The sequence below is a fragment of the Muntiacus reevesi genome, chromosome 10 (assembly GCF_963930625.1).
Source record: "Muntiacus reevesi chromosome 10, mMunRee1.1, whole genome shotgun sequence".
Lineage (NCBI taxonomy): Eukaryota > Metazoa > Chordata > Mammalia > Artiodactyla > Cervidae > Muntiacus > Muntiacus reevesi.
In genome coordinates, this window is record NC_089258.1 from 44,765,701 (window position 1) to 44,793,105 (window position 27,405).

Below are 27,405 nucleotides of genomic sequence, written 5' to 3' on the forward strand. Positions count from 1 at the left end.
GGAGAGAGAGGGCGGGCCAGGTGCTTAGTACCCGACAGCTCGGCCCGCAGAGCGGGAGCCGTGCCCAGAGCGTCCAGTCCGCCGCGCGGAGCCCGGACCGCACAGACCCGGGCAAACGGCCGCCCGCCCGCGGGGACCGCGCTGGGGTCACAAGTTCAGCCGCGAACGGGAGCGCGCTCCCGCCGACACACCCCTTTCTCGGGAGAGCAGGCGGGCGGGCGCGAGCCGAGCGGCGCGAGAGCGAAACCCGCTGTGGACACAAGTGAGGTCTGATCGCGCGCCCGGAGCCCGGAGGAGCCATCAACCTTGGGCGGCCCGAGTCTGGGCGGAGTGATGTGGGGCTGCTGAGCGGGGACAGCCGCCCGAGCGCGCGCGCATGGAGAGCCCGGTGGTCCCCTGCGTCCTCTACCCGGGCGACGGAGCGTGCGGCCAGGCCGGGGGCCGGGGCGGCGCTCCCGAGGCTCCGGGAGAGGGCAGCCTGCAGCCGCCGGACGCGGCCGAGGGGGAGGGCGCGGCGTCCCCGGCGCAGACACCCTGCAGCCTCAGCGCGTCCCTGTGTTTCAGCTCCGGGGACGACTCCCCGCCGCAGTCTCGCGCCTCCTCCGCGGCGGAGGACGCAGCGGCCTCGCCGCCCTCGTGTCGCAGCGGCCGGGGGGTGGTGGAGAGGCAGTGGGGCGTCGGCAGCGCGGGCGCCGCGTTCCCGGAGGAGCCAGCGTCCCCGGAAGACTCCGCGTCCCCCGAGGAGCCCGCGTTTCCCGGGGAGCGCCCGCCGGCCAAGGAGCCCGCGTCCCCGGAGGAGCCCGCGGACCCCGCGCCCGTGCCCCCCGGCGTCGGCCCGGAGCACGGAGAGCCCGACCTGCTCATCGAGGTCTCGGGCCGCCGGCTGCGGGCGCATAAAGCGGTGCTGGCGGCGCGCAGCGACTACTTCCGCGCGCGCGCGTCCCGGGACGTGCTGCGGGTGCAGGGCGTGGGTTGGGCGGCGCTGCGGTTGCTGCTGGCCTACGCGTACAGCGGGCGCATGGCGGGCGTGCGCCCGGACAACGTGGCCGACGTGGTGGCCGGCGCGCGCCGCCTGCAGCTGCCCTGCGCCGCGCAGCGCGCCACCGATGCTGTGGCGCCGCAGCTGAGCCTGGCCAACTGCTTCGAGGTGCTGACCGCGGCCAAGCGGCAGCGGCTGGCCGAGCTGCGCGAGGCCGCCTACCGCTTCATGAGCGACCACTACCTGGAGGTGCTGCGCGAGCCTGCCGTCTTCGGGCGCCTGTCGGGAGCCGAGCGCGACCTGCTGCTGCGCCGCCGCCTACGCGCCGGCCGCACCCGCCTGCTGGCCGCCGCCCTCGGGCCGGCCGGGGAGCGCGCGGGCAGCCGGCCGCAGAGCCCGTCGGGGGACGCGGAGGGCCGCGGCGAGGCCGCCGTCTACTGCTTCCACGAGGCGGCCGGCGAGTGGCGCGAGCTGACGCGGCTGCCGGAGGGCGCGCCGGCGCGGGGCTGCGGCATCTGCGTGCTCTACAACTACCTCTTCGTGGCTGGAGGCGTGGGGCCTGCGGGCCCCGACGGCCGCGCCAGGCCCTCCGACCGGGTCTTCTGCTACAACCCGGCCACTGATCGCTGGAGCACCGTGAGGCCGCTGCGCCAGGCGCGCTCGCAGCTGCAACTGCTGGCCCTGGACGGCCACCTCTACGCCGTGGGCGGCGAGTGCCTGCTCAGCGTGGAGCGCTACGACCCGCGCGCCGACCGCTGGGCTGCCGTGGCCCCGCTGCCCCGGGGCGCCTTCGCCGTGGCGCACGAGGCCACCACGTGCAACGGCGAGATCTACGTGTCCGGGGGCTCCCTTTTCTACCGCCTGCTCAAGTACGACCCGCGGCGCGACGAGTGGCAGGAGTGCCCGTGCAGCAGCAGCCGCGAGCGCTCAGCCGACATGGTGGCCCTGGACGGCTTCATCTACCGCTTCGACCTGTGTGGGGCGCGCGGCGACGCGCCGGCGGCCGTGCAGGCCGGGGGGGTCAGCGTGCTCCGTTACCACTGCCTGGCTAAGCAGTGGAGCCGCTGCGCCTCGCACCTGCGGCCCCCGGGCGCGCCCTCGGGCCTGCAGCCCTTCCGCTGCGCCGCGCTGGAGGGCACCATCTACTGCGTGAGCCGCGCGGGCACCTGGCGCTTCGTGCCGCCCGCCGAGGGCGAGCCCGGCGCCGGTGACAGGGGCCCGGAAGGCAGCTTTGAGCTCCATTCGCTCCAAACCCCGGCGGACGCCCGGGGCCTGCTCTTCCCCTTCGTGCTCAACTTGCCGGAGGAGAAGCCGGACCGAGGGGAGGAGGGCGCCGCGTAAGATGGGCCCGGGTGGTCACTCGGCGTGTCCCTCCGTGGCCCGAAATAGGGCCGAGGTCCCAATTGGGAACCCGGAAGGGCGCAAGGGGAGCGGAGGCGAGGGGAGAGGGTCGGGGGTGGGCGCTGCCCACGGGGATCACTTACGAGGTAGTGCTTGTTGCAGGGCCTGGGAGACCGTGTCCAAGGCTGCCTCAAGGCCCCCTTTCTACTCTGCTTTCCTTCTGCTTTGCTTTGCTTTGCTTAAGGGGGGGGTCGATGGATTAAGATGCAGGATGTGAGCAAATAACCTTGCAAATAAGATACAACATACCTGAGAAAGAAGGAAACAGAATCAGAGACTGCGCTTCCGGGTGCAGTGGGTGGGCTTGAGTTCTGCGGGCTGCGGGGTGCCAGCCCCCTTGTTACTGCCCGCTGAGAAGGCCCTGGGAAACACGGAGGGGCTCCCAGACTGGAGTCCTAAATGAGGCCAGTGTGAACCATATTCCTGGAAACACCTGAAAGAAGGTCGTACTATTTTTAGCTTGGAGTTTAAAATTATAACCGATAAATCAAGCTCTTAAAGCTTTTCTAATTTAGTTTAAAAGTTCCTGCCCTATGTGCTCAACTTGCAATTGGCTCAACTCCAAATGTAAGCAGTATTAAAGATGAAATTTTTGATTCCCAATAAGGTCTTCTGTTCAGTGAGCACTGGAGATATTTCCTGTCATCGCAGGGGCCCCAGACGGGGTCCAGAAATCCACACACCTGAGAGCAGGTCCCTCATCACCTAACTGAGGTGGGTTTAATACTTTCAATTTAAAGGGTGTTCATCATTGTGTTCTGGAGAAGGCAATGGCACCCCACTCCTTACTCTTGCCTGGAAAATCCCATGGATGGAGGAGCCTGGTAGGCTGCCGTCCATGGGGTCGCGAAGAGTCGGACCTGACCGAGCAACTTCACTCTCACTTTTCACTTTCCTGCATTGGAGAAGGAAATGGCAACTCACTCCAGTGTTCTTGCCTGGAGAATCCCAGGGACAGGGGAGCCTGGTGGGCTGCCGTCTATGGGGTCGCACAGAGTCAGACACGACTGAAGTGACTTAGCAGCAGCAGCAGCATCATTATGTTCAAAGGTGTAGCAATGACTGACTCTTACTTGGGTTTTAGGTCAATAGGAGAGGCTGACAGCGGCCTGGTGCTTGCCTGCTTTGAAAGCGGGGCCAGATGTGCCCAGCCGCGGCGATGTTTTATAGTGGGCTTGAAGAGAGCAGTGTTCCCCCTGAAAGGGGCCTAAAATCCTTTCTTGTCTGAGAGTTCTAAAGAAAAACATACAGGCATAGTTTGAACCCACTAATTGTGATGTTTTAAATATTAATTCTGTAACTCTGAGGGAACTTTATTTTTACAACCATTATTCTAAGAAAGTGTGCAGAGTGACAGCATATTGACAGGAGAGGGAGCTAGGTAGGTTGGGGCTTTCCTGGTGGCTCTGCGGGAAAGAATCTGCCTGCCAATACGGGAGACTCGGGTGAGGAAGACCTCCTGGGGGAGGAAACGGCAACCCTCTCTAGTATTCTTGCCTGGGAAATCCCATGGACAGAGGAGCCTGGTGGGCTGCAGTCTATGGGGTTGCAAAAGAGTGGGACATGAATTAGCAACTGAACAACAACAACATAATGTAGTTTAGCAAATGAACTACTTTTGTCTAATTGTGAACTCCAAAATAACCATTAATAAAACTAACATTAAGTTTCACTACTGTGATAGGGCACAAGGATTAAAAGGCAGGGTTTACTGTTTATTAAACATTTAAGGATAAAATATATGTTCATAAAGAGAGGCCAACTGACTTGGCCTCTGAATCCAATCCACTTTTTTTTTATGACAGCAAACGTGCCCACTGAAGGTTACTGGCACAGGAGTCGATGAAGTCACGTGTAGCTTACTGTGATTTCCTCATGAATCAGTGAGGGGAGGGAACCTGCCTGTGCGATCCGTGGGTGGGCGGGGAATAGGTTATGCTTCCTAAAGTGGCAGTGGTCATTAAAGTGGTCAGTTAAGCATGCTTAGAAATTCAGCGTGACTCATGCATGTCCTGAGGACAGAGCTCTGCCGTCTCAGCTGGTGTGTTCTGGGGATTTGTGCGCCTGCCCGTGACCGCTCCTGACACGACAGGATGTCTTGGCAACTTGGGTCAGCGTCTTAGGAAAACCCAGGCTCCAGATTGCCTGACTTTGTAGGAGCAGACTGGAGGCATGGCAGGAGAAGAAGAAGTGAGGGCCAAAAGAAACAGACAGTGTTCTTGTAAAGACATGAGCTTTTCACATGACAGTACATTTTCCTCCAGACTTTCATTATTTATGCTCAATTTTTATTTGAAATGGAACCGGGGTGATATTTTCATTCCTTCACTATCAAACTCATGAGATATTATCACTGTGATTTTACTTGAGAAATCATTCCTAGGATGCTTACCACTGAAAAACACAAATGCTAAAGTGGGCTTCCAAAGTCAACGCTCCCCATTGGAGATGGGAGACATACTAGCTGTCAGACGTGGACAGCCAGACGATGACACACCCCGCTGGAGTGTTTGGATATTATTTCATCCTTGAATTGAATGAAGGGACGCGTGGCTGAGACGCAGCACCGCTTCCTGTGGGAGCTGGCCCCGAGCCCCAGGGAGTTGTCAGGACCAGATCCCGGAGGATACCTGAGGAGGGTGATGGACTTAGAATCTTGCAGACCACGTTTCTCATGGCAGCATCATCGAGAACAGGTGCCAGAGGACCTGTGTGCTGCAAAGACCAGTTTATCTTGTTTGGGGGCCAGTACCAGGGGTGTGGGGCCAGTTGGACAGTTCGCCAAGGACACGAATGGAAAAGCCCCCCGCCCCGGATCCTTCTGCACAGGAGGGTGGGGTGAGGGGCTGGCCTCCAGGGCTGACGTTCCAGGATCGGGGCTCGTCCCATTGCCGAGCCTGTGTCCGGCTCTCTGTAGAGAACCAGTTGGTGCAAAAGTATCCCTGCTCTTCGATCGCTTGAATCAAATGAAGGCAGTGTATTTACAACATCCGTAATTCTCATGAAATTAAGAAACCCCCAAACACTGACATTTCCAGACATTTGAAAGAGCAGTGGGGCATTTTCAGGGGAAACGTTAATTTGTGGAAGCTTAATCTTTTGGTTGGTTGACAGCAATGACTTCTGTGTTGTGAATCAAGGTTCGTTTGGAACCCTAAGGGTTGGGGTGAAGTCATCTTCATTTCCTTTCTGTTTTTACTCCTGGCTGGGGAGAGCTCTGGTGCCAGCGCCAGCGTGGACTCTGGCAGCTTTATTGGGGCTGGCCTGGGGCTGCGGTGACTTTATTTCTCCACCAGTTTCCTTTCCTTTGAGAAAATGAATGTTGCAGAAGTTCTTTGGCTACTTAGTGACAACAACTGCCTGTATCACTTTTGCTACAAATACTTAAAATGAATCACTTGGCCCATTTTTGTTACTTTCTGGTGTCACTTTATTAATGCTGGTAGCCACTGGTTAATTTGTTGGTCTCTTGGGTAACTTCCTCTGACATGTTTTGAAATGAAATGTGTTTTTAAGTCTTGGCCTTTTCCTGAAGTTAAGATGGTTTCAGGACATTATCTGTTGTAACACCTTCCTGGGTCGAAATGTAAACACAAGTGCTCTTTTGCATTCTGTCTTATTGTAGATGATTTCCTAGCTTACAAAATGTTTTATTTTTGGTGTCTTTAAAAAAATCAGTGTTCTCCTTTTCCCCATTCCTCTGTGACATCATCATTCACAGGAAGATAACAGGAACTAAGGATGGGAATGCGTCGTGTTCTGGCTGTGTCTGAGTGTGCAGCAGAGCTGCGTTCTCTTTGCTTCCCTGCGTCCTGGAAGGCACCGCGAGGCTCCGGCTCCTAGTGTGGGAACTGGCATGGGTGAGGGCCTCCTACCTGCTCGGTGAATTGGTGTGAAATGAAACAAAAGACCAGATGTGTCCTCCTGTGAGACGCAAACTCCTCTGAGGCTTTGAAAGCGCTAAGCAGTGCTGTGATGTTGCTGGATGTTGAAGACAAACAGTCGCCTTGAAGACACAGATTTGCCCAGTTGATGCTGTACCAATCAGCGCTCGCGTTTCGAGTCCTGAGTGCCCACCCCCATGAAACCCTGTCCATCTGCCTGCTTATGCCAAGATGAAATAAATCACTGGACGATGCTAGCGCTCCTGCAGTCTGCGAGGCTGGCCTTGTGTCTTCTCTCCGGAGCAGAGCCCCTGGTGGCGGGCCTCTCTGGGAATGAGCTTCAGGGCTGGGAGATTCCAGCCTGACCTTTGAGGCCTGGGGGTCGGGGGGCGACCCCTCTGTGAATGAGGCCTGTGGAGTGTGGAGGGGCTTCCAGCGGCCAGATCCAGGCATGGGTCTCTTCATACTCCTCAGGCACCTGTGGGCACCTCTGCCCACCCTCCCCACCGTGCCCCTTCCAGCTCACCGCTCCTGGGGGGCAGTGTCTATGCTGGGACGTTGCCCGTCGGCCACGGGAGGACCCAGGGCTGGGCGGGGGCGGGGAGAGGCGGTCAGGGACACAGCACGAGGGTGAGGGGAGTGCTTTACTGGAGTGTCTGTGGGAGAGGCAGGTGGGGGGGACAGCGGGGCGCTGGCTGCTCTGAGCAGTCTCAGGGTCTGTTGGGGGGGTCCCTGAGCTGCCCAGGGTGCCAGGCAGGGGGGATGAGTGAGGTGGGCTGAGGGCGGCAAGTTTGGGTGTGTCTGAGGCTGGGAGTGATGGGGGCTGGTGGCCTTGGGGCTGGGGGCGGCCTGGGTTGGGGCTGCAAGGCTGGGGTATGGGTGAGGGACAGGCAGGGGCCTCAGTGGGCAGAGAGGAAGCCCGCCCCCTGGAGGGAGGCCCTCCCGGGTCAAAACCTCCTGAGTGAGCAAGAAGCCAGGTGGGCATAGCTGTGGTCCCGTGACTTAGTCCTGCCAAGGGTCTGAGGCCCAGGACTGTCAGGCGAAGCTTGGGGCGCAGTCCCTGCTCCCCGGGATCCTCCTCCTTCCCTGAGAAGCACCTGATGCCACTCAAATCCAGAGGACACAGAGTGCCCAGGGCATCCCCCCCGCTCCCCTCCCCGCCCAGCCAAGTCACCCCCAAATGAGAAGGAGGCTCAGGAGGGGAGAGGAAGTGGGGCTCGGGTTACTTGGCGGAGTGGCTGGTACCTGCCCCCTGAATCACCGCGTGGGATGCAGGCCTGCAGACCCACAGGAGTGGGTGGGCTGTATCCATTTAAAGTTTTCTGTCTCCTGTGATGTTCTGACAGCTGAAATCCCACCTGGTGGGCAGATACCCCCCCACCTGCCAAGGGCCCAGGAGCCGCCTGTGACCTGTGCCAATCCCCCGGGGAGGCCCAGCCTCCACCACCTGCCCTGCCCCCGGAAGGGACACTCCTCTGCCCGAGTCACCCCGGCCCGGTGCCCGGCACCTCAGAACACCCCAAAGCCCAGAGAAATCACTAAAACCGGCCAGTGTCGTGTTCACCCCACCCTGCTGGCCTCTTCCTGGAAACCCAAGGACGGCTGTGGCCTCCATCCCCCTCTGTCCTGTCGTCTGACCCCTGATCCCTGACCCCCGCGTGCCCGGCAATTTGGGACACCCCTGTGGCCCAAACCCATCGACATCACGATGAGCGGCCAGCCCCGCGCCTCATCTCTAGGGCTCTGCGAGGAGCCTGACATTTCCTTCAGCAGCTTCTCCTGCTGCCACCATCCCCTCTGTGGGCTGAGACCTGGTGTGGGCACTGGGCGCAGACAGAAGCTGGCCTTGGCAGGGGCAGGACCCACAGAGGGGGCCCAGGGTGTGACGGGCAGGGCCTGCCCCCGATGCATCACTCAGCTCCCCTCCCCTGGGCGAAGGGGGCAAGGTGCAGAGAGACCCAGGTGTGCCCCTGGAGATGCCCTCTGCGCGGAAGAGGCGTGGAGAGGACTGTCCCGCTGCAGCCATTTCCTGGGTGTGCTGGGAGGAGGATACTTTCAGAGCTTGTCCACGGCGCTCTGCCTGGTTTCGGGCTGGAGTCAGATGGGTGCACCAGACCCAGGCTGGGTGGACACGGCCTCTGGCTCGCTTGGCTCTGACCCGACTGCTCGGAGTTTCCAACACAGTCCAAAGGGCCCCAGCTGCAGCCCGGCCTGGGCCACACAGTCTGCCCCTCACCCCGCGCGCCAGCCATGTCACCCCGCCACGCTTCTCCAGCACCAGGCCCGCCTCACTGGACCTGGCGGGGCCCACCCCATGGCGTCCACGCTGTCACCTCTCTCCTCGCCCCCGCCCCGTTCTCCTCTCTCTCTCTCCTGCCCCGGAACGGCCTTCCAACACCACCTTCCTTCCAGCCTTCTCCTCCTCCATCCCGGCCACGGTTCACTCAGCATGCTTTCTTGATGACTCTTGTTAGTACCTAGCTTGTTGTGTATTATTATTGTCCATTATGTCTTATCCTTATTGTTACTGTCCAGTGTATCACATGTTTATTGTTATCATCCGGTTCTATCAGAACCTTATTATTACTCAATTAGATCAGGCCTTTATTGTTAATATCCCTCATGTCATGCCTTTCTTTTTGTCTACTTATGTCTCTGGTCTTAGCCATTTAGGTCATGTTTCTATTGTTAATGCGCAGTCAGAGCAGGTTCCTGTCTGTTTGCTGCAGTCTTTCGTCCTCACTGGAAACCAAGCTCTTTGAAGACATGGGTGGGCCTGGTCGTCGGGACCCTTGGCTTCCAGATTCATGGTCAGCGTTGGGGACGGTGGGCACTCAGCTGAGTCCACTCGTGAGCTGTGGACACCGCAGGCGGGCGTGCTACTGTCTGCAGACCGCGCCTCCCGTCCAGAACCTTCACCTCCGGGCCTGAGGTCGCGGGTGCAAGGCCACTGCCTGCATGGCGGTGAAAACACTGGGGCCCAGCAGGGACATGACACTGACCGGCCAGTTCCTCTCTGGAGATCTGTGTTCATGTGAGCCCCTAGGGGCCGTTGTCTGAGTGAACGGCCCCCAGGTGTCCTGTAGGAGAATCCACCAAACCCCAAACAGACAGACACCCATGGCCACGCAGCGTTTTCTCTGCTGTCTCCTCACATCTGCTGGTCCTCTGGGTCCACAGTCCTGTGTCCACAGTGTCCTGGCCCAAGGCTCCTGCATCCGTGGCCTCTGGTGCCCACAAAGCTGCTGAGCTGCTCACCACCCCCGAGTGTCATCAGGACGTCACGGGGCCGCTGTCCCTCCTCCACATCAAGGCTCGGGCAAGCACAAGTTTCCTGGCCTTTGGAACCCATCAAAGACAAACACAGCTGGGCGTCCGCTAAAGCGGATTCTGCTCAGTGCCGCCCACAGTGAGAGGAGCCAGCATGGGGCTCAGCCAGGTGATGGCGCCTTCGAGGGGGCGGGAGGGGGCAGCAGACAGTGCCGGGGCCGGTTCCTGGACCGCAATGGAGCCGTGTCTGAACCTGGCAGCTGCTGAGTTAGGGCTCTGCCTCCCCCAGGTCTAGGGGGCCAGCCGTCCTTCCTCAAGCTTCCTCCAGAAGGCGTGACTCGCAGGCCCCCAAGAAGGATGCCCCGAATGGTGGGAGCACGCAGGTGTCTCAGAGAAACAGAGGAAGGGCCCATGCTCGTCAGCCATTCTTAGTGAAAGCTCTGGAAGGTCAGGGCCCGGCCGGGCACGGCGGGAGCGGACAGCGTACCCCTCGCTGCAGCTCTGAGTTTCCGGGTAGGCGTTTCCACGGGGCTGGTGCCCCCAGGACCGCCTGGTGGGTGGGAGGCCCTGCTCAGGTCAGACTCGGGTCCTGGTGCTGAGCTCAGACAGAGCGGTGGGTGCCCGGGGCCCCGCCTTCAGACAGGTGGGCAACACAGCGACTCCTACCCGCGACAAAAGTCGAGTTCAAGCCACTGCTGGCTCTGCAGGTTTCTAATGCACTCTGGAGACATTTCCTTCTGCTTCCCGGGCTTAATTTGAGAACTCTCTGAAATTGAGCAGCAATGGTATAACTGGGACCGCATACACAATGGAAGGAAGAGTCTAATGTATCAGAAGTATGCATCCTGGCCATGCCCGCGGTTTCAGGACTGTGTGATGCTTCAAACAGACTGCATGTGCCAAGTCAGGCTGCCCGGTTTCCGCTTAGGTTTAGACTACAGGTCCCTTCGGGGCCTTACGAATAACCTGATTACCGAGGCCGCTGCGTCCCGAGGGTGCTTTCCCTCCAGGGCATCGGGGGCCGAGGCCCGCCCCCGTGTCCAGCCCCATCTGCCCCGCAGCTGCTGCCCCCTACAACCCAGCGGGTCTGCCCTTTGGATGTGCTGTGACTCTGCGGTGACTCACACAGGCTGTGGGCAAACCGCCCTGCAGGCCGTGCGGTGCAGGCGCCGGCGGAGCAGGGAGGGCGGCGGTCGGGGCGGAGAACCCCAGGCTGGCCTGGGGCCCCCGGGGGCGCACCGTCCTGGAAGGAGGCGGGAGCGGGGGGGTGGGCAGGCGGGCGGGGCACCTGCAGCCAGCCCGGGCCTCAGGACGGCCAGGGGAGCTCTCTGTCCGCCTCCAGGATGGTGGCCGGGTGCCCCACCGGCTTTCTCGGCGCTTCTGTGAGCTTTTCCCCGCAGGCTTGGTGCCACCCTGGGGCCGGCCGAGCCCGCCCCGCCCCTCTGTACACAGCAGAGCAGTGTCCGCCGGCCTTTGTGACACAGCGGCTGTGGGAACTGGCCCTCGCGCAGACAAAGGCTCTTTCTCTCTGCGGCTCGCTCTGAATCTCCTCCTGTCCCCGGGCAGGCGGGCCGGCGTCCCCACAGTGTCCTCAGCAGTTAAGGGCTCTGCGCTCTTTTCAGAAGGTCGTGGCCCAGGGCTCTGTGTCCGGGTCAGGGAGGCCACTCTCTGACCTTGGCCGTGAGGAATGGATGGGCCCCCTGCCCCCACTCACCCCATCCAGTTACTAATCATTTACTTGGCACAATTCAGATGCATTAAACCTGAATAGAGTTCAGGTTCTAAGGAAGGATGGGTAATAGAGACATGTAAGTAGGAAGGGATGGCTCATAGGAAATCCTAAGTGGGAGCTGTGACTGGGGCAGCAGACGGGACGAGGGCAGCTGGGGTCCGGGGGGGCCGGACCCCCCCTCTGTCTTTTCAGCCATCACCAGCCCATCACAGCCTAGTTCTGGAATGCTAACTCAGTAACCTGACTTGGGCCACTGTTTCCCCATCTATTTGCCATGAAGTGATGGGGCCGGATGCCATGATCTTAGTTTTCTGAATGTTGAGTTTTAAGCCAACTTTTTCACTCTTCTATTTCACTTTCATCAAGAGGCTCTTTAGTTCCTCTTTGCTTTCTGTCATAAAGGTGGTGTTATCTGCATATCTGAGGTTATTGATATTTCTCCCGGCAATCACCTTATAGCAAATAGATGGGGAAACAGTGGAAACCGTGAGAGAACTTTATTTTTGGGGGGCTCCAAAATCACTGCAGATAGTGACTGCAGCCATGAAATTAAAAGACGCTTGCTCCTTGGAAGAAAAGTTACTATCAATTTACACAGCATATTAAAAAGCAGAGACATTACTTTGCCAACAAATGTTCATCTAATCAAGGCTATGGTTTTTCCAGTGGTCATGTATGGATGTAAGAGTTGGGCTATAAAGAAATATGAGCACCAAAGAATTGATGCTTTTGAACTGTGGTGTTGAGAAGACTCTTGAGAGTCCCTTGGACTGCAAGGAGATCCAACCAGTCCATCCTAAAGGAAATCAGTCCTCGGTGTTCATTGAAACGACTGATGCTGAAGTTGAAACTCCAATACTTTGGCCGCTTGATGCGAAGAGCTGACTTATTTGAAAAGACCCTGATGCTGGGAAAGATTGAGGGCAGGAGGAGAAGGGGACGACAGAGGATGAGATGGCTGGATGGCATCACTGACTCAATGGGTATGGGTTTGGGTAGACTCCAGGAGTTGGTGATGGACAGGGAGGCCTGGCGTGCTGCAGTTCATGGGGTCACAAAGAGTCGGACACGACTGAGCAAATGAATTGAACTGAACTGAACTGACTTGGTCACCCCTTCCTTTTCCTCCCGTTCTTTGCCCAGGGCCCCCCACACCCCCTTCGCCTTCACTGGGCCCTGGCATCCACCCTGGTTCCTCACTTCCCTCTGGCCTCTGTGGGCATCTTCCCCTCTCATCACAGCCTCGACCTTCCCACACTCTCCCCACTTCCTGTCACCCCAAAGCACTGCCCACCAGAGCCAACGTTAAATTCATTAATGTCAAGAGGGGGCTGACCTTTTCCCCTCTGTCCTGTTCTGAGTCTGTTTGTAAAGGTGACTGCATGATGGCAGGCAGTTGGTCACACGTTACTTACAGTCCCCAGGAGAGATGGGAACTGCGGGACGTGTGGACGCGCAGGGGGATGGCCTGGGGTTGGGGCAGAGACACGCTGGAGGCAGGACGAAGGCCGTGGGCTTCCCTGGGCTCCAGGATGGAGGGCAAGCGTCCGTCCTCGAAGGACACAAGGGGACTCAGTCTCAGGGCTGCAGCCCGCAGGGGGCCCACGGTCCGCGGAGGAGGGTTCTGACGCTGCTGCAGCCACCCTGATGCAGACGCTGAGGGTGGGAGGGGCTGCCAGGACGCCCCCGCCCACCTGCAGCTGCTGCTTCCTTTTGTGTTTCTCAGTTCTGACAGTGAGTCCCTGGGCCCACCCCATACAGTCGGGCAGCTTCTACACAGCAGCAGGAATCAGCTGTCTTTGCGATCAGTGTTCTCAAACCTCAGGCTGTGACTCACTTGTCAGGATGTCAATGTGCTCGGCTGCAGCTGCACGTGTGAGATGAAACAGAGCCGAACAACCAAAGTCAGAGCTCCTCCTGCCCCCGCACCCACACATGTGCTCACACGTGTCCTCTGAGATGGTGGGCAGGGGCCTTTGATTTCACACGTTCTCCTCTACCCTCCTGTTTGCTGTCACATCCCCAGTGATCTTTGCATCATCCATGATTTCTAGCTCAGGGACAAGGAGGCTGAATCAGAGAAACAGGAGCAGTAGGAGGTATAGAGATAGATAGGTAAGTAAATAGATGAATGGATGGACAGATGATGTTGATATCAATACAGACACATAGATGCACATCTGTGTCTGTGTATACACATATACCTGGGGCTTCCTGCCTGCAGTGCAGGAGCTGCAGGAGGCACGGATTCCATCCCATGGAGGAGAGCATGGCAACCTGCTCCAGTATCCTTGCCTAGAGAATTCCAGGGACAGAGGAGCCTGGTGGGCTACAGTCCATGGGGTCGAAAAGAGTTGGACACAACTGAAACTACTTAGCATATATGTATCTATATCTGTTTCTAGAAAGATCCTTCATAAGGTGTTTGCTCACACGAGGCTGGAAGCTTAAGAGCCGGCGACGAGCCCTCCGTGAGCTGGTGGCCAATGCGGCCGATGGTGCAGCCCGGGGCCTGAGTGGGGTGCTGCTGGGCAGACCCCGGTCTGAGCGCCAGGGTCGGGAACCCGGGGAGCTCAGGGCAGAGGCTGGGCGCGGGCAGAAAGGCAGAGAGACGCATCCACCCTGCTCGGTCCACACAGTGGGTGGGATGATGCCTCCCAGATACGCCCGGAAACACTGCTTAATCTGACATCAGACTGGCCCCGAGGCCCACGGAGGTGACAATTGAAGCCATCCGTCGCAGAGGCAAGTCCATTTAACACAACGGACGCAGCCCTGGAGGCAGAGAACCCAGGCAGGGTCACCGGCAGACGGGCTGTCACAGGGCAGCCGGCCGCTGCTGCTGTTCTGCTTAGAAAGATGATTTATACCCGCTCCCATGTGTCTCTACAAACCTGCTCGTCCTTGGAGCCTCACTTGCTTAACTCTCAAGTGGGTGACCCTTTTGTTCAGTTTCTTCCGGTTTGGGCCGTAATTCACAGCACCCCGAGTCTACTGCACCCCCTGAATTTCTGAACTGTGACTCTCGCTGCAGACCCAGCAGGGGTAAACGCGCAGGCCTCCTGTCAGACCTGAGACTGGACGATTCCAGGGTCTCCCAGACCTGAGCCCAGACTGTGACGGGCAGCGCTGCCGCCATCTCGTGGACAGCTGCAGACATTACACTTCAGAGCCTAGAGTGAACTAAATACTCAGCACGTTGAATTGGGGAAAAGTCAGTTCGGTTCAGTTCAGTTGCTCAGTCATGTCCGACTCTTTGCGACCCCATGAATCACAGCACGCTAGGCCTCTCTGTCCATCACCAACTCCCGGAGTTTACTCAGACTCATGCCCATTGAGTCGGTGATGCCATCCAGCCATCTCATCCTCTGTTGTCCCCTTCTCCTCCTGCCCCCAATCCCTCCCAGCATCAGGGTCTTTTCCAATGAGTCAGCTCTTCGCATGAGGTGGCCAAAGCATTGGGGAAAGATCAGAAGGTTCTAAATTATACAGCTACTATAACATAGGACAGGGCACAGAAGATACTTGTGAAACCTTTATGTACATCCAATATTATTTAAAGTGAATTCACACAGTAGATGGTTGCTAATTAAAGGACTGACATGCATCTCTACTTTCAAAGGTGACACACACCCCAGGACAAATTAAATCCTCCAGCGATGCACGTTTCTGATCATAACATGAAACACAATTTGCCCCTTCATGCATGTGTACTGTGGTGTGTGAAAGCAACCCTAAGGGGTGAAAAAATGAGGAGTCCTGCTGTAGCAGGCACCTTTAGGAAAATCCCAAATAACAGCCCAGAGTTATTAAAGAGGCCAGAGAAGTTATATCTAGCATTCAGAATATAAGAAATCAGGAACCTTAAGTGGAAGGCTCTCAGAAATGCTAACATTTGCAACCACAAGTTCATCTAACATTGAGAAAAGATGTCAATTTCTTCTGACCTGGCCCTCCCCTCCTCCATCACCGTGTCCAAGACTGCAGCCCAGCCCCGTTCCAGCCCCCAGAATGCAGCCAGCACCAGTGTGTTCCCGTGGGCCCCCTGGGTCCTGGCCTACTGTGGCCTCTGCGGGCCGGGGCTCTGGCGTTTGGACACAAGCACGCACAGTGCCTGCCCAGGGGAGATGCACGGTGTAGGGGCTGGGGGCGGGTGTGGGCTTCGAAAGGCCCCCGTGGCTCCCAGGGCCGGTCAGCAGAACCAACAGGAGGTAACACAGGAAATCAGCGTAAGAGCCAAGCTAGGGTAGGAAACCAGCTGACACCACTGCAGGCCAGCAAGCCTCAGATCTGTGGCGGCGGAACCCCGGCGAGGGTTGCAGTTGGGGTCTGAAGATGGTCTGCTGACAGAATCCTCTTTCTGGGACCTCGGTCTTTCCCTGTGGGGGCCATCAACTGATCGGGCAAGGCCCACCCACGCTGTCGATAATCCGCTTCCCTCGAGCCCACAGATTAAATCTTAATCCTTTCCAGAAAGGACCTTCACAGGAACAGCTGTGTGGGTGTTTGACCAAATATCTAGGTGCCACAGCTTAGCTGAGTTGACACATAAAATTAACTGTCCCGGTGTGTGAACACACACATGCACACACATCTTCAGATTTTTTAAAATACATATTTTCAGTGTAAGAGTTACTATAAATAATTAACCTTACGTTACTCAACTTGGAGCTTTTTTTACCCTGATATGTTTTTGTTTAGATAAAATTACTGTGATTAGCTGGAGCCGTGTTAGGATTATTATAATTTGTTTCAACACTGAAAAAGATTATTGGTAACACAATTATTTAAATTTGCATTTAGTGTTTTTCCTCTTTCTTAGAAAATGCGTTTGAATTTCTTGAAGGACTGGTAATTTTTGGATAGTTCTGCCGGCTTGGTGTGCCCTCCAGTGGATGCAAGTTGAATATGCACTTGTTCAACATTTCAGTGGATGGTTCGCGGCTTTAGCACTTCTGAGCATGGTCCAGAGTCACCCGGAGGTTTCTGATGCCGCTTACAGAGCCTGGGCATCAAGAATCATTCTCATAACACTGATGAGATTGGTGGTTGTATCAACAGTATGAGCTTTTGCTCCTGTATGATGGAATTTGGAAGATCTGTGTAAATTCAGGGAACTCTTATTTTCCGAATGGCCAACATAGGATGTCACAAAGTGTGTGGGTGTAGATGGTGTGTCCAAGCCGCAGGAGAGATCACAGGATGTGACAGGTGTGGAAGGTGGTGGCTGTGATTCCAGGTTCCCTGCTGTAAAGAAGCTTTGAGAAATTACCAGAGAGCATCTGACTGCAGTAAAAGAAAAAACTATTCACTTCTGAGAAGGCCGTGAAGAGTGCCCTCTCCTGCACTGCGTACACACGAGAGCCTGAATCTTTCCCACACATTCCAGCCAAGAAACAGACTGCAACAACCTGAATGCAGGAACGCAGCCCCAGCTGATTTTCTTAAACCAAACGTCGGTTCAGTTCGGTCGCTCAGTCGTCTCCGACTCTTTGTGACCCCGTGAACCACAGCACGCCAGGCCTCCCTGTCCATCACCAACACCCGGAGCTTACTCAAACTTTATGTCCATTGAGTCAGTGATGCCATCCAGCCAGCTCATCCTCTGTCATCCCCTTATCCTTCCACCATCAATCTTTCCCAGCATCAGGGTCTTTTCAAATGAGTCAGCTCTTCGCATCAGGTGGGCAAAGTATTGGAGTTTCAGCTTCAGCATCAGTCGTTTCAATGAACACCGAGGACTGATTTCCTTTAGGATGGACTGGTTGGATCTCCTTGCAGCCCAAGGGACTCTCAAGAGTCTTCTCCAACACCACAGGTCAAAAACATCAATTCTTCAGTGCTCAGCTTTCTTTATAGTCCAGCTCTCACATCCATACATGACCACTGGAAAAACCATAGCCTTGACTAGACGGACCTTTGTTGGCAAAGTAATGTCTCTGCTTTTTAATATGCTTTCTAGGTTGGTCATAACTTTCCTTCCAAGGAGTAAGCGTCTTTTGGTTTCATGACTGCAATCACTATCTGCAGTGATTTTGGTCAGAGAGAGTCTTAAAAATATAAAGAAGTGCCACTCTATTTTCTGTTTTAAAAATATATTTATTTTATGTAAATATGTTATTTGTGTTAACATATAATAGGTTTCGTTACCTTAAAGTGAACTAAATTTCTCGTGTGGTAAATATAGGTAGACGCAACCCATGTCACTAAGAACTGTTTGGGATATTTTAAAGGGCACATGAGGGTCCAAAAAGTTTGATTAAAATGTTCAAGAAATCTTGGGCTCAAGGAGTATTTGATAATCTGCAGATAATCAATAGTCAAACATAATGTTGAATTTATAAACTAGAATGAAGTAATGGATGATGTCTATATGTTGACACAAATAATAATGATGTCTATATGTTGTTACTTTTTTATACTTTAACATTATTTCATTTGTACCTCTAACAAGTCAGGAGTTGATACTTGTGTCTTTAATTTTCACAGGATTAAAGCAGGTTCCACTCCTGCCTTGACCACATCTCTTAATTCAGTTCATTTAATTTTCTTCTAAACAACCAAATCAAGGAATATTTATCAAGCATCTGTTTTTGCCAGCCCCAGGGATAGTTGTTTAAGACAAAAAGGGAATGAGACATGGTTTACGCCTCTCCTGGGGTAGAATAGCAATAGTTTTATTTATGCACACTTTTGAAAATAATTTGCTCAAATTTCTAAAATCATTGCCAAATTAGACTTCGGATGGTCGTCTTTTAATTTATGAGTAACTGAGTACTCTTAGATCCTAGGCACTGTGGTCTGCAGTTTCATTCCTAATTGGCAAAAATTAGAATTTTATGTAAACAGCCGTTGCTTGAACTTGGGCTATTTCAGCAGCGGGTCGGGTTCAGCAGCGGGTCAGCGTCTTCTCTATATAATAGTCTGTGATGACGAAGGGAACCGTCTCAGGAAGAGCACCATGGGAAGCTCAAGTCGAACGAGGTGAATCTGTGACAGCTCTTCACAGGCATGAAAAATAAAGTGCAGGAGCTCACGGGAGAGACAGCAAAGCTCCATGAGCTCAACTCCACATTCGGCTGGAAGGGGAAAATAAGAGTCTTTTGGAGAAAAACGTCATCCTCACTGAGTGTGCCTCTAAAGTGTTTCATTTTCATGGGGCAGGTCTGGGCCCCCTCATGGCTCTGGGTCCCCATTCGTGGGGTGAGCGTATGCTGGTTGTAATTAGGGTGCTGTGGTCAGCGTGCTTCAGAGAGACAGCTGGTGGGACAGACAGATGGACAGATGGACATGAGGGGAGGTTTAGAACAGGAAGTGGCCCAGAAGTCCCGCTGTCAGCCTTCGGCCTGTCTGGGTCTGTTTCCGCGTTTGCGGGGGGCAGCAAAGGGCCGGGGGGTGGCAGCCAGTGCTGTCTGGCTCTGGGGGTCCTCTGAGGCTGGGCCCGTCTCTGCCCCCCGCATCCACCCTGGGACTGGGGCTCATTGCCGGCTCCCGCCACGCACAGGACACCGGCCCTGCCAACTGAGCGCTCCTGCTACCCGCTCTGTTTTGTGACAACCGCTATTTTCAAAGCACGATGCGCGGTGAGCTTGGTGATCTCCAGGCCATCAGGCGCTTACGGATTGCACTCCTCTTGGCAGGCGCGTCCTGGGCTCTGGTTCCTGTTTCCTGGATCCTGTTCCGGGCCTGGCCGCTGGGGACCCTATTCGCGGGGGCTGCACTCCCTTCCCTGGGTGCTGCCGTTCAGCACTGAAGTCACGGCGGATCGGGGCTTAGACAAGGACCATCTAATCCGCGTCTCGCTCTCCCACCGGGAAGCCAAGTCCCGGGCGGCGGAGCCTGTGCCCAGGGCACGCAGCTTCAGCCGCAGATTAGCAGACAGGAAAACCAGGCCGGCCGCCAGTGCCCTTGACAACGGGCTCAGGGTGCCCCGGGCAGCTCTCACCTCCTCTGGCCCTGCTGTGATTATTTAGTGACAGGGTGGAGATAAACTTCCCATTAATTGAGGCCCATATCTGTAAACAAACCTGTAAATAGAATCCGCAGGACAAAGTCCATGCTCTCCCGGTTAGTAAACACGTCTTTATGGAGCTGAGACAATGCGGAGGCCCGATTTGGTCAGAGGGAGGGCGCAGCTGCCAACCAGCTTCCGTCCCAGGGGGAGTCCTCGGGTGCTGGGGACGGTGGGGTAGGAGAAAGGCCCAAGGGTACAGTTCTGCTGGTCAGATGGCAGTTCTCAGCTTAAAAACACAACCACGAAAACTGCATTCAGGATTGAATATAATTTCCAGCTTTTCCAAGACGTGGAAATCTGTGGTTGCCTTGACAACCGTAACCCACTTCAGGGCAGCCCTTCCCCTGCCACGTGGGTCTGTGGGCCTCTCTGGGTTTTCTACTTGCCGAGACAACTTTTATTCTCTAGCTGGTTGGGAAGAACCTCCCGAGTCAGGAAACGTCAGCTCCCTGGGGGAGCTGGGCTGCAGGCCCCCCGTGGCCCCAGGGGCTCCGACACCCCCGTGTTGGGGAGGGACGCAGTGGAGGTCACGCTGAACAGAATGTACACATGACCCTGCAGAGACGTGGCCGGGAGCTGGTGCCAGGTTTCCTAGGATTAGTTCCGATTTACAAAATATGGAAAAACTCTGGGCTCCATTACAGAGACACTGAGGAATGCTCCAGGCACCCGCTCTTTGATGCCAGGGAGAGCGCGGGTCGGGTCACTCCTCCGTGTCTTGCTAACGTTGAAGGAGGCCTGTTAGCTAGTTCCGTGCGTTCATCAGGAATCACCTCTTTGTTGAGTGTGCTTTCCCTGCAGCCTGGAGCTGTTTTCATGGCCAGCTGGGTACCTGGTGCTCAGAGGCTGGAGGGTAGATGGACCGGTCAGGCCATCGCCCCGGTTACCGCACATGTATGTTTACCAACCACGATGAGGTCTCTCAGGGGACATGACAGAGGAACCTGACTTAGAAGGGGTCAGGGAGTGGCACCCGAAAACGAGCTTGAGGTGGAATCTGGACGGGGTTAGCTGAGCAGAAGGAGGGGGCAGCCTGGGGCCTTCCAGCTGGGACGCTGCAGCCAGGCGGACATCAGCACACTAGTCTTTAAGGCGTGACGGGCTCTCAGAGGTTGGGGTGATGGATGGCTCAGATTTGCAGCCCGAGGCTGTCGCTTGGGATGGGGCCTGGGGAGGCCAGGGTATGTGTGGGTGCAGACAGTGGTGATTTGGGCAGAAGGGCCCAGCTCTGCCCTGGAGGGGGACAGAGGCATGGAGGGGGTGTCAAGGAGGGCTGTGCAGGGCCAGGTGGGCCTGGCGGAGGCACCCAGGGTCCCTGCCTTGTGCTGCTCGTGGAGGGGGCACCGCTGGACACGGAGACCCACGGGAGCAGAGCCGGCCTGAGCTCAGTCTTCATCTCACGGAGGTTGCTGCTGCATCCACTCTGTAGACGAGGACGGGTGTCCACATCGGGTACCCGTCCCCCCAGCGCTTGCTCCCAGGCGGGGCATCCGCGGGGTAAGGGGGGCAGAGGTGGGGAGAGAGGGGCTGTGGGTCCTGCCCCAGGGCAGCTGCGATGTCTCTTCACGGCATCTCAAGGAGGTGGTCCCTGGGGTCAGACGGTGGCAGAGGTGGCGGGTCACAGCCCCTGGAGGCAGTGACACGGGGTTGGGGGACTGCGGGCTATTCTGGTGAGTGACGTGACGGGAGTGGAAGGTGGACAGAGAGGCCCAAGGGCGGTGGAAAGTGGATAAATGGGGAATGTGGCCACGTGCGGCCGGGAGCGGGGGAGGGCGAGGCCGGCAGAGCACGTGGGGGCTGGGGGGGCACCGCAAGGACGCCGGGGCTGAGGGGGTGGGCTGGGGGGTGAGGAGGGGAGCGGCGGGGCTGGGGCGGCGCCTGCACCCTCTGAGCACCTGGGAGGGGACTGAGTCCTGGGAGGCGGGGAGCAGGGCGGGGGCCCCGTGTGCAGAATCAGCTGGCCCGGTGGAGAAGGAGGTGGCGGAGTCTGTGTGGGTTGTGTTTGGATCAGGTCCCTCTGGCCCCAGCCTGATAGGTTGGGGGGGTGGCTCATGCTGCCTGGTTACTGGTGAGACCAGGGCCCCCAGGCTCTGCTGACACCCCGGGTCTGAGGCAGGGGCACCTCTTGGGGGTCCCCCCCAGTTTCCCACTCATAGCACCCCAGCTCTGTGTGTGCATGGGGGAGTCACCTTCATTTCTGAAAGTTGCTTTTTTTTTTGGCTGAAGACTCTCCTTTGCACTGTTTCTATGAAAAGCCCTTCTCAGCTTCATCTCTCTGTGCAGAACGTGTCCTTTGAAGCCATCCTGGTAATCATAACTGCTGGCTCTGAGCACCTGGATTACCACTTGACTGGCTGTAGCTTCGTTCATGTTACTTTTTATTTATTTACTTATTTTTAAATTTTTATTGTAGTGGTTTTTGCCATACATTGACATGAATCAGCCATGGACCCACACGTGTTCCCCATCCTGATCCCCCCTCCCGCCTCCCCCTCCATCCTATCCCTCTGGGTCTTCCCAGTGCACCAGCCCCGAGCACTTGTCTCATGCATCCAACTTGGGCTGGGGATCTGTTTCACCCTTGATAGTATACTTGTTTCAATGCTGTTCTCTCAGAACATCCCACCCTCGCCTTCTCCCACAGAGTCTAAAAGTCTGTTCTGTACATGTTTCTTGACCTTGATGTCTGTTGAATTTCTTACATCCATGGGCTCAGAGTTTTAGCAAATTTAGAAACATCGTGCTGGTTATTTCTTCAGGTATTTTTTTTGGTCCAGCCCCTCCCTTGGGGGCCCTGATGACTCCCGTGGGACCACATATATTACCTGCCTCAGGTCATCCTGCAGTTCTTGGAGGCTCTTATTTTTCCCCATCTTTTCCCTCACTGTATTTTATCTTGCTTATGTTCTATTTTTGTATCTCCAATATTCACTGAGGTTTTGATTCTGTAGTAATGTCAATCCCAGCAGTACTTTTGTTGCTGTTTTTCAGCTGTTCAGTCATGTTTGACTCTTTGTGACCCCATGGACCACAGCACAGCAGGCTTCCTTGTCTTTCACCATCTCCCAGAGTTTGCTCAAACTCATGTCCATTGAGTCAGTGATGCCATCCAACTTCTGTTGTCCCTTTCTCCTCCTGCCCTCAACCTTTCCCACCATCAGGGTCTTTGAGTCAGCTCTTTGCATCAGGTGGCTAAAGGATTGGAGTTTCAGCTTTAGAATCAGTCCTTGCAATGAATATTTAGGGTTGATTTCCTTTAGGATTGACTGGTTTGATCTCTTTGGTGTCCAAGGGACTCTCAAGAATCTTCTCCAGCAGCATAATTTGAAAGCATCAGTTCTTTGGCACTCAGCCTTCTTTGTGGTCCAACTCTCACATCCATACATGACTACTGGAAAAACAATAGCTTTGACTAGATGGATCTTTGTTGGCAAAATGATGTCTCTGCTTTTTAATATGCTGTCTAGGTGGCTCAGACAGTAAAGCGTCTGCCAACTATGTGGGAGACCCAAGTTTGATCCCTGGGTCGGGAATATCCTCTGGAGAAAGAAATGGCAACCCACTCTAGTACTCTTGCCTGGAAAATCCCATGGACAGAGGAGCCTGGTAGGCTACAGTCTGTGGGATCGCAAAGAGTCGGACATGACTGAGCAATTTCACTTTCACTTTAGGCTTTTCATAGCTATTCTTCCAAGGAGCAGGCATCTTTTAATTTCATGGCTGCAGTCACTGTCTGCAGTGATTTTGGGGCCCAAGAAAATAACATCTGTCACTGTTTCCATTGTTTCCCTATCAATTTGCCATGAAGTGATGGGGCCAGATACCATGATCTTAGTTTTTTGAACAGGAGCTTTTTAACTCCTGGTGGTAATTAGGTATATGTATACACTGCTGGAAGCAATGTCGATGGATCTATTGATTAAAGTTTCTCATCAAATTTGGGAGGTTTTTGGCCATGATTTCTTCAGAAACCAGCAGTTTTGCTGTCAGAGGAAGCAAGTTTGTGACTTGTGCCTTTATAAGCTCAATGTGATGAGCAAAGTAGAAAATGGGATAGGGAAGCCCTCAGCTTCGCTACCTGAGGGAGAAGACCCAGCGAGTGTGAGCAGTGGCCCCCTGCACTGGACCAGCAGGGGGTCCCTGGGAAAGGTATTTGTGGAACTCTTCCAGGACACGCCTGCGTCAGTGGAGCAGCGGCCTCGTGGATGGTTGTGTCCCGAGGATGAGGTGCAGGGTGCAGAGTCCAGGAGGCAGAGCCCGAGGGGAAAGCCTGCAGACCCCACGCAGGCTGGCCAGCAACGTGACGGGAATGGGATGCACGGGGGTGTGATGGGCACTGATCCCTGCCCCCCGTCGTGTGGCATCTGCAGGGTGTGCGCCCACTCTCCAGAGTCAGGACGGGCCCAGCGGGGGTCAGCTCCAGTGAGCTGTGGTAAGAATATCAGGATCACGTTCTTCATTGAGAAGCGAGGCCTTCAGCAGCAGAGGGGGGACCCGCCTGGGGGAAGAGCTGGGTTCTGGGGCTCGGGGCCAGCTCTCCAGGGCCCCTGCTCACAGCGTCTGCCGGTGGGGAACCCCTGCAGAGGTGAAGGGTGACATGCATGCCCGGTGCCACCACAACTGGCCCTGGGCCTCCCACTCTTGCCAAAGCCTCGAGCCTCCTTTCAATGGGCCTTCATCCTCCGCAACGTAAGACAGTCACAAACGTCTGGCCAGCTGGACACCTGTTCCCTAAACTGTGTTGAAAGATTTCTTTTGCTGCTTTCTGAGACAGAATATATGGAAATTAACAAAATATCTTAGAATATTATGCTACTTTTTTCAAACATTCAAACAGGTTTCTCTGAACTGAGCATCAATGTTGGCCCTGTGCTATAACTTCGAGAAATCCTTAGCACTCAGCAGATGGGGACATGGCCATCTGCCTGGGGGCTGGCGCTGTGGCTGGGTGGGGCCTCGGAGATGGGGGTCCCTGGCTGGGGGGCCTCGGAGATGGGGGTCCCCGGCTGGGGAGCCTCGGAGACAGGGGTCTCCTGCCGCCCCTCCTCTCAGCGATGGGTGCCAGGTGGCAGCCGGGGCTCGATCGTGCCAGTCGTGTGTTATTTATATTTTGACTCGGGCCGCACGAAACGACGGGCACCCTGCAGTCATCTGGGCGGGTGAGATGCCACGCACGCCTGTGGTAATAACTATAAATAAGACGTAACTTGCCGACTAGGCATGGGTCTTCTTTTAGGTGGAAGTTCTGGGTAAATTAACCCCCGGATGAAACCTGGGGTGAAATTCCCAGCCGGAGTCGTCTCTGAAATAAACTTAAAAACCCAGCCAGAACCTCCCCTGTCCCCGCCAAGGCCACCTCCCTGCACGCACGGCTCAGAGCCTTCTCGGGGTTTGGAGTCCAAACGGTTCAGTGTTTGCTGCAGTCCACTCTCTGTGAGAGAGCTGTCTAGGGGTGTCCGTTCATGAACCAGGGACACTTTAGCTGAAAACTGCTGGAATAGATCTGTGGACCCCTGAGCAGAGGGAAGCTGGTGGGGGGAGGGCAGGCGGCAGGGGGTCGGGCCCATGCTCCTTTTCTGGGTCAGGTGCCTCAGTTTCCTGGGTGTGAAAGGTTCACCTGGGGAGTGCAGGTGGGTGCTCTCAAGGTTTCCATTTTTCCGACTTGAATTGGACTTTTTCCGTCATGAGTTCAGGCTAATGATTTATGACACAGGTAGCCCCGTGGGGCCAGGCGTCCCAGGGTCTATAAATAGCATCTCCTCGGCCATAAATGGACCGCAGCTGGGCATCAGGAGGGAGTCGTGCTTGGCTGCCCCAGCAGAGCCTGCAGCCCTGTGAGCCCTCTCCCCTCGGCCACCCTCTCCTGCGGTGAGTCTCCTCTTCTCTCCCTCGCTCGCGGCAGGCTGGGCAGGGAGGACGGAGGTGTGGGTAGGAGCTCACCGCACTCAGACTCCCAGTGGGTGTCAGGGGGAGAAACGTGAACCAGAGCAGTCCACTCTGCGCAGACAAATGTCAGCCAGGACTTGGAGTTGAACTTGGAGTTTCTGTGCCGGGATTTGAAACTTTCTGTGCCATTAGGCGCTTCTGAGCCCGTCCCAGCCCTCGTACCTTAGCCTGGATTTTGCAGCATCTCCAGGTTGCCCAGTCAGTTGATGGATGTCTGCAATTTTCTGGAGCCTCAGAAATGACAGCCTCTGGCAGGACAGGGCAGATCTGAAGTGGTGTGAAATGAAGCTGGATATTTTCTTGAGAGAAAGAGAGAACCCAGGGCCATTCCGCTCTGACCTGACTGCAGCGTCTCGGGGAGGGGACAGCTCCGTGCTCCTCGTCACTGTTTCCAAGAGCACCTGTCACGGCAGCAGGCTGCCCCCGTGCTCTTCTGTGTGTTACAAGCCTGCACGATTCTCCCTCGGTTCCCCTGAGAGAGCCTGAGTGCTGGGCATGCTCTTGAAACGCTGCCCCTGAGGAGGGCAGTGGGGTTGGAAGCCTGCACCCGGGAGGTCAGGGGTGGTAGGAGGAGTGGTGAGGCAGGAAGGTGGGGGCTCAGCGGTGGGAATCCCATGGGAGGACTTGGGCTCGAGCCCTGGTCCTGGCCAGGGAGGGTCCTGCAGGCCACACGGCGCCAGCAAAGAACCCAGAAATGCTGAGCTCTCCCCACCTCTGGATCTAAGGTCCTGCCCTGAAGAATGCAACGGTAACACAGACTTCCAAGAGCACTCTGGGCAAAGCTCATTTAGAGCTCTGTCCTAGACTGAGGCTGGGTCGTACCTGCAGGGCATCTGTGTGAAGCTAACGCTGAACTGGGGAACTTGGTCCATGTGTTCTTATGGAGACAAGGAAACTGGTGGGTAAAGTTTGTGGGATGAAATCTCTGGATAATCTCCTTTGTTTCTAGCTCTTTTCATTTATGAAAAATGCGGCAGGCCGCTGGGCTGCTGGAGAGGGCCGTGCTCCTGTCCAGGAAGCAGCGCCTTATCCTGTTTCTCCGTCTAATTTGATCCTGCTTAAGCACCGGGGCAGCATGGACCAGCTCCTGGGGAGCCAGGGACTGCGGCAGCAAGGAGGGAACTGCTAAGACATTCAGTCCCGGGGCTCAGAGGCTATTTGGGGAACACTTGAAAAACTGGCAGCCAGACACTAGGCGTCAGGCTGCCTCGCGGGGTGAGGATTTGAAGGGCTGCTCTGTGCTCTATTATACTGACTTCTGGGCTGAGTAGTCCGGAAAGCCTCAGGCAGAGCAGTGCGTGTCTTGGGAACCCGGGTTGGGGGGCGGCTCCGCGGGGTGGGGGGCCAGCTCCGCGGGGTGGGGGACGGCTCTGCGGGGTGGGGGCTGGCTCCCCGCGGTGGGGGCGGCTCTGCAGGGTGGGGGGGCGGCTCCCCGGGGTGGGGGGGGGCTCCGCGGGGTGGGGGGCGGCTCTGCAGGGTGGGGGAGCGGCTCCCTGGGTGGGGGGGAGCGGCTCCCTGGGTTTGGGGGGGCTGGCTCCGCGGGGTGGGGTCTGGTTCCCTGCGGTGGGGGCGGCTCCGCGGGGTGGGGGGTGGCTCCGCGGGGTAGGGGCGGCTCCCATGGGGTGGGGGCTGGCTCCCCGCGGTGGGGGCGGCTCTGCAGGGTGGGGGGCTCCGCGGGGTGGGGGCAGCTGTGTGCTCTGCTTCTCTGGAGGCGCTCTCACCTGGTGTGCCCGTGGACTCTGACCTCTTTAGCGGCACAAACGACACTTTCTTTTACTACATGGAAGTAAATGGACACGTTTCCACAGATTAAAGCCCTTCTGGGGACACAGGTGATGACTCCGGTCCGTGCGCGAGGACGGGACCAGGGCCGAGCCTCTCACAGAAGCACGTCCCTGCGCCGGAGGACAGGCTCGCGTTTCATTTCGGGGTCACGGTCCCCAAACGTGTCAGGAGCACCCGTGGGTGGAGAGCGGGCGGTTCCGGGTCAGACAGACGCTGGGCTCTGTTGCCGGGAGCCAGTGAGCAGGAGGCTTATTTTCATCACCTGAGACGGTTTCCTCGCAGGAAAGGTCGAGACTCAAACCGGGACAGAAGGAGATGACGAAGCTCAAGTTGCGTAAATTCACTCACAGTTGAAAACGCCGAAACCCCTGTGCTTTGTCCACGGTTGACTGGT

The 27,405-nt window shown here is 56.3% G+C and overlaps 2 protein-coding genes across 2 annotated transcripts in view; both read left to right on the forward strand.

The window, feature by feature from the left end:
- The first annotated feature begins 228 nt into the window (after nucleotides 1-228).
- Nucleotides 229-5,965, forward strand: KBTBD11 (kelch repeat and BTB domain containing 11). The gene is made up of 2 exons (XM_065946475.1): nucleotides 229-3,094; nucleotides 4,186-5,965. The coding sequence occupies exon 1, from the start codon at nucleotides 377-379 to the stop codon at nucleotides 2,318-2,320; it is 1,944 nt and encodes a 647-aa protein (XP_065802547.1). The 5' UTR covers nucleotides 229-376; the 3' UTR covers nucleotides 2,321-3,094; nucleotides 4,186-5,965.
- Nucleotides 5,966-25,069: 19,104 nt separating this feature from the next.
- Nucleotides 25,070-27,405, forward strand: part of MYOM2 (myomesin 2) — a 62,709-nt gene continuing 60,373 nt past the window's right edge. The window contains exon 1 of the mRNA XM_065946933.1: nucleotides 25,070-25,148. The gene's annotated coding sequence lies outside the window, so the exon portion shown is untranslated. The remainder of the gene's footprint in view (nucleotides 25,149-27,405) is intronic.

Excerpts from the sequence above, each read along its gene's own strand:
- KBTBD11 (XM_065946475.1), top strand. The coding sequence starts at position 377 with ATGGAGAGCCCGGTGGTCCCCTGCGTCCTCTACCCGGGCGACGGAGCG.